General features: G+C 48.4%; 1 protein-coding gene across 2 annotated transcripts in view; it reads left to right on the top strand.

The window, feature by feature from the left end:
- Positions 1 to 12,387, top strand: part of CLASP1 (cytoplasmic linker associated protein 1) — a 163,233-nt gene that overhangs the window by 32,140 nt on the left and 118,706 nt on the right. For both annotated transcript variants that reach the window (XM_083841598.1, XM_083841597.1), the window contains exons 3-8: positions 1,873 to 1,951; positions 2,112 to 2,215; positions 2,765 to 2,856; positions 2,943 to 3,018; positions 5,554 to 5,651; positions 7,430 to 7,497. In XM_083841598.1, the coding sequence (XP_083697724.1) occupies positions 1,873 to 1,951; positions 2,112 to 2,215; positions 2,765 to 2,856; positions 2,943 to 3,018; positions 5,554 to 5,651; positions 7,430 to 7,497 (517 nt within the window). The remainder of the gene's footprint in view (positions 1 to 1,872; positions 1,952 to 2,111; positions 2,216 to 2,764; positions 2,857 to 2,942; positions 3,019 to 5,553; positions 5,652 to 7,429; positions 7,498 to 12,387) is intronic.

Raw genomic sequence — 12,387 nt, 5'->3', positions numbered from 1 at the left:
TATATTTTCTAAATCCTGCGTATTTAGAAATCTGTCTGTGCATGATGAGAAGCAAGAGGCGGGTTTTTCCACTGGGAAGCCGTTCCAGGAGATTGTGGTCCGCGTTCCAGTGGAAAAACTTAGATCCCAGCCAGGCAGCTGCTCCTGGAGGTACTGCTGTATTGAATGACAAATCCGTGGCCCAGCATCCAGAATTGTTTGTGACTTCTGGAAGCGGTGTCTGACGGGCTGGATGGCAGCTCGTGGCTCCGGAGAGAGACTCGGAATCGATAGTCCAGGGTTCTTCCCCCTGCTCAGCTCTTTTGCCACGTCCTGGGGTCGTGCCAGTGAAACCGACTGTGCTGCTGCTGCGCTTCTGTTGCTTGATGCTCGCCGTGCAAAGCGTGCCGGGCAGGGTAGCGCACGTGGCCGGGGGCCGTGCTGGGGCTGTCGGGCTGGGGTCTCGTGTCCGTCCGTCTGCCGGGGGTTGTGTTACTGCCTCCTGACCCCACACACGTGCTTGGCTTCAGGACTAAATTTGCACACGCAGGGAACATCTCTCGCTAGATCTTGGGTGCACCGCCCTGGATGTTTCATGTGCTGAGGGCGGTGAGGGGCTGTGCCATGGCTCCCGCGCTTGTGGCTTGTATCGTCTGGGAAGAGTTCTTTTCCATCCATACGTTGTGTTTGTTTGGAGTACATAAGTGCTCCTCCAGGCCTCTGCGTGTGAATCCAAGGTTATCTAAGAAATATTTAAAAATATTAATTGTGCGGCTGAATCCTCTTACGGTTTCGTTTTTGCACTCTGAGACTCCAAGTCTGCACTCGGATACGTGGGGCTGCCCGCAGGCCCTTCAGTGCCACCCAGGTGTCATGGACAGGTGCTTTGAGTTCTCGGAAGTGACTTCTGATGAATTCTTATTACTTTAAGGCAGCTTTTCAGTATCAACACAGGGTGTGTTTCGCAGGAGCCCTGGTCGCTGGGAGCGATGGTTCCCGGGGAGCCAGCAGGAGAGATTGCGGGGGCCATCTCCGCTAAATACCCCCCCCCCAGCTGGGAATAGCCCTCCCGCGCTGATACTGACGGGCAGGGGGAGCGGGCCGGCCGGGCGGCGCGCTGCGTCCCCCTGCGGGGACGGGGCTGACGTGCGGGTGTTGCGGGCGCCCCGCAGCGGCCGGGATCCGGCAGTACCGGAGGTTCAAGCAGCACGCACCCCTTCGACGGGCGTTACAGCGGCCGGGGCCGCGTGGTGCAGAGCTCCCAGCGCCGGGCAGGCCGTGCCGTGCCGCAGCGCGGTTCCAAAAATTGCGCCCCGCACGCAGCGGGCGCGGCGCGTGTTGCCTGGCGTTAGCAGTGCCGCCCTCACCACGCGTTCATCGGGCGGCCGCGCAACCCCAAGATAAGGACGGTTGGGGCCGCTTCCCGCCCGCCCGCGCTGAGGGACGGCCGAGCGCCGCCCGGGTCACGGCGACGGGGCGCGCGCCGCCGGCGCCCCCCGCACGTCCCCGCGGCTCGGGGGCGCGCTCCGCGTGCCCGCCGCCCCCCTCCCAGCCCGCGTCCTGCCCCTCCCCGGCGCCGGTTGGAGCCGCGGCGGCGGCTGGCGGGGCGTTACCCAGCGTGCCCCGCGCCGGCAGGGGGCTGATTTGCATAGGGGGCGGGGCCAGCGCCCGAGGGGGGCGGGGCCGGCGGCAGAGCGCGCCCCCTGCCGGGCGCGGGGTGCGGCGGGGCGCCCCCAGCCCGCAGCGCTTCCCAGCGAAGCGCAATTAGGGGGGGGGCGCTCATCAGCGCTGCCTGGCGGTCACCCGGCCGGGCTCCTGGCAGCGAGCACCCCGGGAAGCGAAGGGTCAAGGGGCTCCCCCCGTGCTGAAGCGCTGCCTGTGCTCTGCTTGCAGGTGGTGCTCCTGGGCATCGACATCCTCTCCGCCCTGGTGTCGCGCCTGCAGGACCGCTTCAAGGCCCAGATCGGCACAGGTAAGGGCTGCGCGTAGGGGGAACTTGGAAAGAGGCTGAGCCTTTGTAACGGGGCGAAAAATAAAATAATAAACCGGGGGAAATAATGCACTGGGGAGCCAAGGGGCATCGAGGCAGTTTCCTTCTGAGAGTTGGGGGTGTCACTGTTCTCTTCCCACAGTGCTGCCAAGTTTGCTCGACAGGCTGGGAGACTCCAAAGACTCGGTGAGGGAGCAGGATCAGACCTTGCTGCTGAAAATCATGGATCAAGCTGCTAACCCGCAGGTACGCCTGACGAGCCTTCGCAGCACGCGAGTGAGCGACTGGCTGCTGAGCAAGGAGCTGCTCGAGACCGTATGGCTTCGATGCTCTGGTGCTCTGCAGGGTTGTTAATTCTTCCTAGCTTTTTCTTCTACCAGAAGGCTTCTTCCTGTGTGCCCCTGTCTGAAACTCATCTCCTTTGGCTTCTGTTCTGAGTTTTCATTTGAGTATGCTGTTGCATGCCTGGAAGTCAGGATGTGTATGGGAGGGTGTGAGTGTTAGCTGCCTTTCCCCGGGAAGGGGTAGGTAGGTGTCACGGTAATCGCTCTGGGTGCTGGAAGACGCTTGCTTTGTTTAAGTAAAAGTAATCTAGCTAGCGGTGAGTTAGGGCAAATTCAGCAAAGAATAAAGAATTGGTCACACCTAAAAATGGTTTTCTACCTGTCCTGTTCTGCCTCGATTGATGTAAAGCTTATGTACAAGCTCCAGAGATGTGATGCGTGTCTGCTGGGAGAAATAATCTCTCTTTCTCTGTTTCCTTTTTCCCTGTCTGACTTTCTTTGTCTTTCACAGTACGTGTGGGATAGGATGCTAGGAGGATTCAAACACAAGAATTTCCGGACAAGAGAAGGGATCTGCCTTTGCCTTATTGCAACTCTCAATGCGTAAGTCGAACCTCCCGCAGACCGAAGCTGTGCACGCAGGCTTGCCCTGGGATTCACGCTGGTGCCCTTTTGTTCTTTATTGCCAGATCTGGAGCTCAGAGCTTAACGCTGAGTAAGATAGTGCCACACATCTGTAACTTACTTGGAGATCCCAACAGCCAGGTAAGCGTTTGGTGCGAGTTGCTTCTTAAAGTTGTGCTGGTTGTCCTTGTCAGTGAGCGGGGCTCTGGGTTCTGGCTGACAAGGTAGCTAACTGTGCTGCTCTCGGTGAGCGCTGACTGGGAAATCCTTTGGTTAGTTTTGAACGGGTAAGATTTGAAATACGTCTACAACAACATCTAAATCGCATCAACACTTCAACAGAACAACGTCGGTCTGCAGGTGATGCGAACAGAACAAAAAACCTGAATGCAAGGGAAGCTGGGGGATCCCTCTGGGCTCAGTGCAGCATCTGAGCACCTTCAGATAAGAACCCCTCTGGGCAGGGAGGGCAAAATGGGACCAGTCTGACAGCCTAGCCATGTGCTGCCACAAGTTGTGTGAGGAGATTGTGACTAAGGGCTAGAAGCAAGCTAAGCTGGATGGGAGCCTTAAATCCACAGTACAAGTCAAAAATACATACTGGGAAAAAAAAAAAAGCCTGTCACTTCCATGTGCTTCCTGTTCCCTTTTCCATATCTTACTGTTTCCTAGCTCTGTTATTATATATACCTTACTAAATACGGCCAGCCCCCAGTACTGTGCAAAGAGACCTCTCTTGCTAAGGAGAGCTTGTAGCATAACCTGAAATTAGATGTAAACAAGCGAGGTCAGTGAGAAGAGAGGGGGTGAGGAGGCAAGGTTCCCCTTAATGCCATGGAGCACAGGCACCTGCAGGCTTTGAGTATCCCCGTTGTCCTCCCAGCGTGGGTGACACTTGTGATCCAGGTCTGGAGCGGGTATTTAGCTGGGAGGAAGCCTGGGGCGGGCACCTGGGGAAAGGGTTTGTGTTGGCCGTATTTCCATGGCTGTCAGGGCCTCCCCTTGCTAAATCATCTCATGCCTGAGCTGGTCAGATAGAAATCTCTTGTCTGCGAGGGTGCCTTCTCCTGAGCCGTGGGACGTCTGAGCCTGCTGATGCTCAGTCAATGCCGCCCTCTCTTGGTGAAACGTGGTGCAGAGCGAGATCCATGGCAAGCGCAGCATTTTTCCCTGTTGTTGGGGATGTGGGAGGCTTCTTATTGCCCTTTTCATAAGGAGTGGGTTTTTTTTTTTTTGGTTTGTTTGTTTTTATTTTTAGCTATTTAAGAGCTTCTGTAACATGGTGAGCATCAGTTAGTTATCATTCGAATATTGTTGTGCTTCCGGAGAAATAAAATTGAGCTGTAAAGTTTTGCTGTTGCTGTGGCAGCTTAAAGCCAGCGTGGCGGTAGGGGCAGCCTGCCTCACCCTTGTGGGGTTCACCCAGTCCCGCAAACAGAACAGACCTCTGCGTAGCTTGGTGCAGGCCTGCAACCCTTCGGGGCTGCCCTGGGAGGGCACTGGGGGCACTGAGCCGCAGGCGTGTGTCCTGCCCTGCTGGGGCTGGTGGGCAGGGAGGAGAGAGGCCGGGCCGCTGGTGAAGGGCTGAGGTGAACGAAGAAAACGGCTGGATGGAAATGGGGCAGAGCAGCACAGCGGGGTGAGAGGAGCGTGAGTTGAGTGCGAGTCATGTTTTGTGGGAAGCAGGGTGTGCGTGTCTGCCCTGGATTGCTTTGGGAACCCCCTTTTTTGGGGAGGGGAGGGTTAGCGTTAGAAGCAAGCAGAAGTGCATGGCTCTCGCAGTATTTGTGCAGGCGGAACCTTCTCTGCCCACCACATCTGATGGAGGAAGGGGGTTTTAGTAGGCACAGGTGACACTTTATTCAGGTTTCCAGCTCTTCTGGTGGGAGGCAGAGGGAAAGATATGCCCAGCAGTCAGTTTTGCAAATGAGCGTGGAAAACATGCAAAACTATTCAGCAGAGAATCTAGGCCGAGTGCTCCTTCCTGGCGCTGCTGAGATACCTCGGACAGCAGGTAGAGCACGGGGTGCGCAGCTCTTAATGGCTTCATGCTGCTGCTTTGCTCTGGTGTTAAGGTAAATTTCATTTACGATCGGGTAAAGATTGGCCAGGGAGTTGGAAGTTTTTAGTACTTTGACCCTTGTGGTATTTTTGCTTCCTCTGCTGGCCTTGCCTTGTGTCTGGGCTTTTGCTGTTGAGTGGAAGCGTGTGACTCAGGGCTGGAGGTGTTAGCGCTGCCACGAAGCCTGCAGCAGGACTACAGGGGTTGTCGCACCCTTATTCTTCTGCCGTGTGTTTTTCTGTATGAATGCCGTTTCCTTGCGCTGGGCAATATCCAGCCCAGAACAAGCTTTGTGCAGGAGCAGTGGGTCTGGGGGTTCTGACTGGGAAACTGCTCCATTTGCAGCTCACTCAGCTTTTCACGTGGTGACGCAGGTGGCTGATGATCCCTCCCTCCATATTTTATCATCGGCATGTAAAGTTAGGTAAAATTAGACCTCCTAATGACTGCTAATGGAATACACTGATACCGCTAGGAGCGGAGGCTTTTGTGATCATGTGTATGGGGCAGCTGTTGTTGCTGGGAAATATGCAAATCTCTTTCTCCAAAGTAGGGCAGGGATTTATTTATTTAAATTATAAAGATGACTGATTTCTCTCATATCCGATGTTCAGGTTCGAGATGCAGCAATAAACAGCCTTGTGGAGATCTACAGACACGTCGGTGAACGTGTGAGGGCTGATCTCAGTAAAAAAGGATTACCCCAGTCTCGGTAAGTTGAGAAGATCCTTATGTTTTAACTATTTTTGTGTGCTTTTTTAATCCCCTCCTTTCCTTTTTGCAAGGCTTCAGGTGCTGCATGACTGAACCATTTCCTGGGATCAGAGTTTTTCTTTCATTCCATATGCACCTACCTAGGTTTCTTGTTTAATGTGGATGCTGTACCTTGGTCTAAGTATTTCAAAATTACAGCCACAGCATCTTTTGAAAGCTAATTAGTTATCTGAGTTAAGATGTAACACGGTGTTTCTCCTATGTGTCTAGAGAGGGCATTTAGAGTAGCCTGGGTGTCTGTGACTTACAAGGTTGTCATCTGGAGAACCCTGTAGTCGGTATCATCAGTTACAAGGTTTTATTAAAACAAACAAGCCAAACGCAAACAGTCTGTCTGCTTCTGCCACTAAATCATACTAAACATTTTAGTCAGTGCTAGTTGGCTTCTTGGAACAGATGCTTAGGGTAGGGTTTGTGATCTTTGACAACGTGAAATCCAGGAACTCGCTGTGTTTTGTTTTTTAGCTTTTTAAGCCTGTGCTTATCTGAGACCTGATGTGTGAGGTGGTTACATCAGAGCCTTCATTCACCTTGCAGTTTGTTGTGGTGTTTTCTGAGTTTGGGAGGGAGTCAGGCTCGGGAGTCAGGCTCTAGGGATTTGGCTATTAAACCATCTCGGCACTTCACGACAGATATATGTACCGTATAGAAGCTCCGAGAGTTTTAAGTTGATGCTCCTCCATCGAGGAGTACGTAGAGGTTACAGGAGTGTTGTGCCTTGCCCTGCTGTACGCTACGTGCTCTGCAGGCTTCCTGCACAGCCTCAGTGCTTCAACAGGAGGCGAGGGCAGCTGGAGCCAAGCTTTATCCCGTCTCCACAGTGCCAGTGTTACAGAAGGTCTGTTGCATTTGCGAGCCTGGCAGGAGTTAGAGAGGCCTGAGGGGCATGGTGAGTAGAAATGAAGCAGAGGTTAAGGGGATCTTGTGGCTGGTGGAGAAGGGTTTCCATTATTATCTTGTGTTTTAGCGTTACGCTTGAGTTAAGTGTCACGTAGGCATGGCCAGCCTCACCACCTCCACTTCCCCAGCTGCATCCTGGGCTATCCGCGCAGCTGCCTGCGTGGTGATTTGTTTCTATGCTTCTAGTCTTGCTGCAGTTTCCAGCGTGCAGGATCGAACACGGTTAGATCAGAGGATGGAGGAGATGGCAGTGTCCCAATGCACAGAAAGGGAGCATGGGAAGAGGTGGTTTCAGAGGTGGGGTGTGATACTGTTGCCTCTTGTTCCCTAGCGAAAGCATCTGCTGTGCCATGGCCTAAAGGGGTATGCTCTCTAGGGAGGAATAATGAGGTGGGGTAAAGATCTGCTCTGCTGGGCCCATGACGTGATTAGGAAAGAAATGTCACGGGCAAACAGCAATATTATGCAAAGTTTGCATTTTTTTCCTATTGTATTTCTGCAAACGGTTAAAAATAGGCAAAGCAGTAATGAACTGGAAATGCATTTACAAGGAGATCTGCCACACGTTCAATAATGTAGTATTTCCAATCATATTTCTTTTGTCTGTATAGTATCACTGTTTTTTTTTCTTTATCAGCCATTGGACATTGTGATTTTTTAATAATTTTAAAACAACTGCCTTCCATATTGACATTTCTGACAGCATTTCCAATAATGTGAGTCAAGCAAAATCTGTCCTGTAATGTCTTAAATAGGAAGGTTCCTAAAAGTTAAATTCAACTACTGATTGTAGATTTTTCTTTAACTTTCAAACAGGTTGAATGTAATTTTTACAAAATTCGACGAGGTCCAAAAATCTGGAAACATGATCCAGAGTTCAGGGGGTGAGTAGAAGTGCCTGCGTTCTTTTTGGTGCCTTTAGTAATTTTCAGTTGGTGAGACAATGGATGGAAAATAGTATTCTGCTGGGAAAAACAAATATGGGGGATCATTCAGAAATATACACACAGCTTGAGTTGATGTTTAGTTAGTCTGCTCTGTGTTCCTGGTAGTACTAAGGAGAATTTCAAGAACAGAAGGTATTGCTAACTTTGTTTTCCTCTTGACTTCCATTAGGAAAATCCAACTTCTGTTTTCAAGTCCATGGGCATCTTTCTTTAAATTGATGGTAAAATAAATAGTAAATTAAGAGGAAAAGCCTTTTCAGTTTTAATGCCCTACAAAGTACAATGTGTACATATTAACATAGTGTCCTATTTAATGTTCATATTGTTTAGGAATCGTGTTTTGTAATTTCTAAGTTTGTATGCGTTGTATGAGTATGACTGGTAACTAGAGTGAAACCTCTTATAAGAGTTTTCTTTTTGCACTTGTCCAAGCGTAGGATTTTGCTTGCTTTAAAAACAAGTGTCTTATTGCTGCTTTTCATATATAATTCATTTTCAGAAATATTTTTGAGATGCTTTCTGATTCAAAGGAGAGAATTCATCTTTCTGCCAAGAGCTGAGTAGAGCAGAGGTAGAAAAAATGCGGGTTCAGTGCTGCAGGTTCATTTTATTCATCAGGAATGAATAAAATGGACTTATTTGAAAATTAAGTTGTATTTTGGGTTATTCCAAAATGTCGTATGATATTCCCTTCTACATCTGGAAATGATGAAAACCTGTAACGGGTTCATCTGTGTTGGAATGGGTTAAAACTCCTCCATGCTTTTCCACAATGTAGGAAAATGTGGTCTGTACACGTAGATGATGCGTAGAGTGGCCTCATCTGCTTATGAGTGCAGTTGAGGAGCAAATCTCCTTGTACTTTTTTTTAAAGGAGAAAGTAAATATTTAATCCCTTAGCAAACACCTTAAGGTTTACAACCTCTAGATGTTTATTCTGAAATCCTAGCTCAACCTGAGACAAGCATGCTCTTGATCCAACTTCCCTGCTTTCCACTGGCTAGGCTATGGTAGGATTTTTGTTTTGCTAGCAGTGGAATGGACTGGATTTTCAAAACAGGAAAAGTTAACTTAGTGTATCATACTGTGTAGCTTGCTGTTCCCTGTTCCCTGTGAGATGTGTTGCTACTTTGTCATTTTAAACAAATGATGTGCTGGGATGATGTCTGTGGGTGGGATTCCTGCGGGGTTTTTCCTCTATGAGGAGGGGAAAAGTTTCAGGTGGTTATTGTGCCACTAGCTAAATCCAAGCTAAATTTACTCAGGGTTTTTCTAAGCCAAATAAAAGTGATTTTTGTAGAAAATCAGGTATGTCACAACTGATTAGTAGAGTATTAATATGAAAGAGGTGAGATAACGTGTAAGAATTGAACTTCTGTGAAGAGTGAAAAGCTAGAGTAAATTTGGATTTGCAATGCAAGTTTCAGCTCTGCAATTATTTTAGGATATGCTGGATCCTGAACAGTACCAGAACCACCACTTGCTAATGGTTGGCTTTCGAGAGGTGGTTCTGGTCTCCGGACTGAATGTCCCAGCATATGTCATGACGTGATTCATAGCTGCTGGCGATCTTGAAAACATCAAAAGAAGCAAGATGGGACAATAGGGATGACCTTTTGTAGGCAGATGATTCTTGGTGTGCCATCTCTTTCCAAGAAAGCAGACCACATGTTTTAAAACTCAGTCAAGGAAGGATTCCTTAAGAACATGACCTTTTTTTTTTTTCAAAAAAAAAAAAAAAAGAAAGTAAAGCATCTATCTGTATCAGATTTATTACTTTTAGGCTTCACTGAAAATTATTTATTTATTTATTTATTTTTAATGCACCTTCCTCTGCCACCGTTCTGATGAAAATGACGTTTAAATCCCGTGCATATACACTGCTGAGGACCTTACACACCCTGTCTCGTGCCCTTGACTCCACCAACAGTCTTTTTGTGCTTCCTGACACAAATATGTCCGTCTTCCTCACTCTGCTTAACCCAATCTGATGTCTCACTGTCCTTGCTTGTGCAGTCCCTGGCGTGTTAGCATTTCTTCTCTGTTGATACTCCTGAGTGGGCGTTGAGACCAAAGAGTAGCACGGGGGAAGAAGAGTTGGGGAGTGTGGAGAAGCGCTGCGGGGTCAGAGCGAGCAAGATGCAGGAAGGGTAGGCTCTCCTGTTGGTCTACCAGGATACTCTTCATCTTTTGCCAAGAATGAAAAAATTGGTAGTTTATCTTTTTGAAGTTGTGTAAGCCTCAAAAACCCTAAGTGATGAGGCTCATCTTCACCCATGGTCACAAGTCTGTTATGACCGAAAGGCAAGTCCTGTAGGGTTTCCTGTGTCCCTGATGCCTCCTGCAGCTTTTGAACAAAGGTGACATTTTCAGCATCTGTCACCAGGAAGAATGATAAATATTGCATGACCAAAAGATTAGCTTTTCTCAGGAAACAGCTGTCTCAGCCTCGTTAGTCCTGTGCTTCTGGCAGAGTACGATATCGATTATGAGGACGCCTACCTGTTAGCGTTGGTAGCACTGCCTTTGGTTTGTAACTCCCAGGCCTTGCCTACAGCAGCAGCAAACTCAGGTTGGTGCCTCTCTGTACCTACCTTGTTCTATTTCCAGCTCTACACAGGCTGCGTTTGTGTCCCAGAGGTTTTGGGAAGCAGACAGGCAGATGTTTGCGCAGCCTGCAGCTCTGTAAGCACTCGTCAGCATTAAGCAGCGCTGCAGAAGAAGCAGCAGCACCTGCTCACGCTGGATTTTCTGCCCCGGATGCTCCCTGTGTTGGTGGGATGGGTGCTAGTGCTGCTGGCAGAGGGCAGAGGCCGCAGGATAGACCTGGCTGAAAACAAACACGTTGCCTCTTGAATTCACCCCCTTGGGTAAGGGCTCTGTGTTGTGCAGGGGTAAGGCATGCCTCTGAAATGGCAAGATGCAAGTGGTATCACGACTTCCAAAAACACTAGCAAAGATCATGTCTAACTTTTTCATTTGGTCTTATGGGTGAGTATGTGGAATCTGTACTTCTCAGCTGGGTAACCCGGAGCAGGCTGAGTAAAAGCGTGATTTGTCACTGAGCCCTGGCCCAGGACAACTGGAGCGTGCCAGTTACAACAGGGTTTGAAATGGTTGGCAGAGCTGCCTTCTCGCACAACGTAGTGTTACTGGGCAGGTGGGAGGGCGAGAATTGTTTCTGAAATGGTAAAGCGTGCCAAAACATCTGGTCAAAGAAGAATTGGGGTTAAGATTGATCCTTCAGAGTTCAGCTTACTGCTTGGGATGAGTTTTGTGGACTGCTCCCTCTGGTGAGTGGGATAGACTCTAGTGTTGCTGGCCACTGAAGATTCAAATTAAAAAAAAAAAGCAACTGCAACAGCTTTTTTTGTATATCAGGAGTAATTTGGAGACAAGTGAGGTTTCTATAAGTTGCCAAAGATTTCTTGTAACTAATGCTTCGTATGACACACATACACAGGTGAACAAAATTTTATTGAGCTTACTAGTAAAAGTCCTTTAAAGAACAGGATATATTCTGATCCCATGTGTGAAACAAATGAATCGGCTCTAATCAGACTGTGAGCATTGTAAAGAATCAAAAATACGAATTATTTCCTTATATTTACTTTTCTGTACTGTGGTCCATTGCTGTTGCTTTGGATTTATCTTGATGGCTATTTTTTTTTGGCTAGGTTTTGTTTTCACTGTTTGATAATAGAAGAATCAAGCGAGTGGTGGGGTGGGGGAGGTTTGCATTGTGCGAGGTGTTTCGTGAAGAGGGAGGGAGGTTTTGGTATGCTGAAGTATGCTGCTTGTTGCTAGGCTACCACAAGACCTTATGGCTGGAATATGAAGTTAAAATCCACTGTGGGTTTCTCGATGATTCGTGGTGCATCTCTGTTTTGTTACCAGGCCTATAATTAGTCAGCCTCTTGAAGCAAAAATTATAGTTTTTCCCCCTTCAGGCTTTCAGCAAGCTAATTATTTTTTGTATAACTGCTTTTGCTAATTATGCAGATGCCATATTCCCCTGGGACAAATACGTTTTCAGCATGAAAGAGCCAATAATTGCCAGCTAGTCAGCTGCTGTCTTCGCATGGCGTTGCGTGATGATCTTTAATTGGATGTGATACGGGGAGAGGCTATTGGACATAAACAGGCTTTCATTTACTCCAAGAAATTCATGCTGCACAGGCTTTCTCGGCCTCATGTCTGGAAGGACCTGAGCATAAAGCATGCAATTTTTTTTCCGTGGGTTTGAATTGTCTTGAATCTACCAGGAGCCTGGAAGACTTTATATTCAGGATGAGGAACGTGCTAAGTGATCTGCTGAGAGATACAGATGGATAGGAGATGATCCAAACCAGAGCTGTTAGTAACCAAACTGTTTTGATGCATTTTTCATGCTCTTGATCGTTATGGTATCATAATACAATGTGTTAACGTGAAACATTTGTATGTATGTTTATTTTACATATGTGATGTGATTTCAGTGAGACCCTTCTACACAGGTGTGTGCAGGGATACTGCAGTGGTGTGCCGGGAACGTAGTACCTGTTCGTAGGAAGGGGACCAAACTTCCTTTTCTACATGGAATTTTGCATTTGCTCAGGAGAGCAAGACTTACGAATAGTGGAGGTGTTATTGGTCTTGGGCTGCAAGGAAACGAAAGCAGGAGAGGTAACGCCAGCAGTCTGGGGCTGAGCTCTCTCCCCCACATATGCTTACACAGCGTAAGGTGAGAGGAGGATGCAGTTTTAGTAGTTGCCTGGTTTTGTTAGTTCTAGGAGTAATCAGATTAAAACAATGTTTAAATAGCACAAGTGATGATTCCAGTTGCTG

The sequence above is a fragment of the Anser anser genome, assembly GCF_964211835.1.
Source record: "Anser anser genome assembly, chromosome: 6".
NCBI lineage: Eukaryota > Metazoa > Chordata > Aves > Anseriformes > Anatidae > Anser > Anser anser.
Note: the sequence above shows the minus strand (reverse complement) of the source record. Positions and strands in the feature narration are given on the sequence as shown.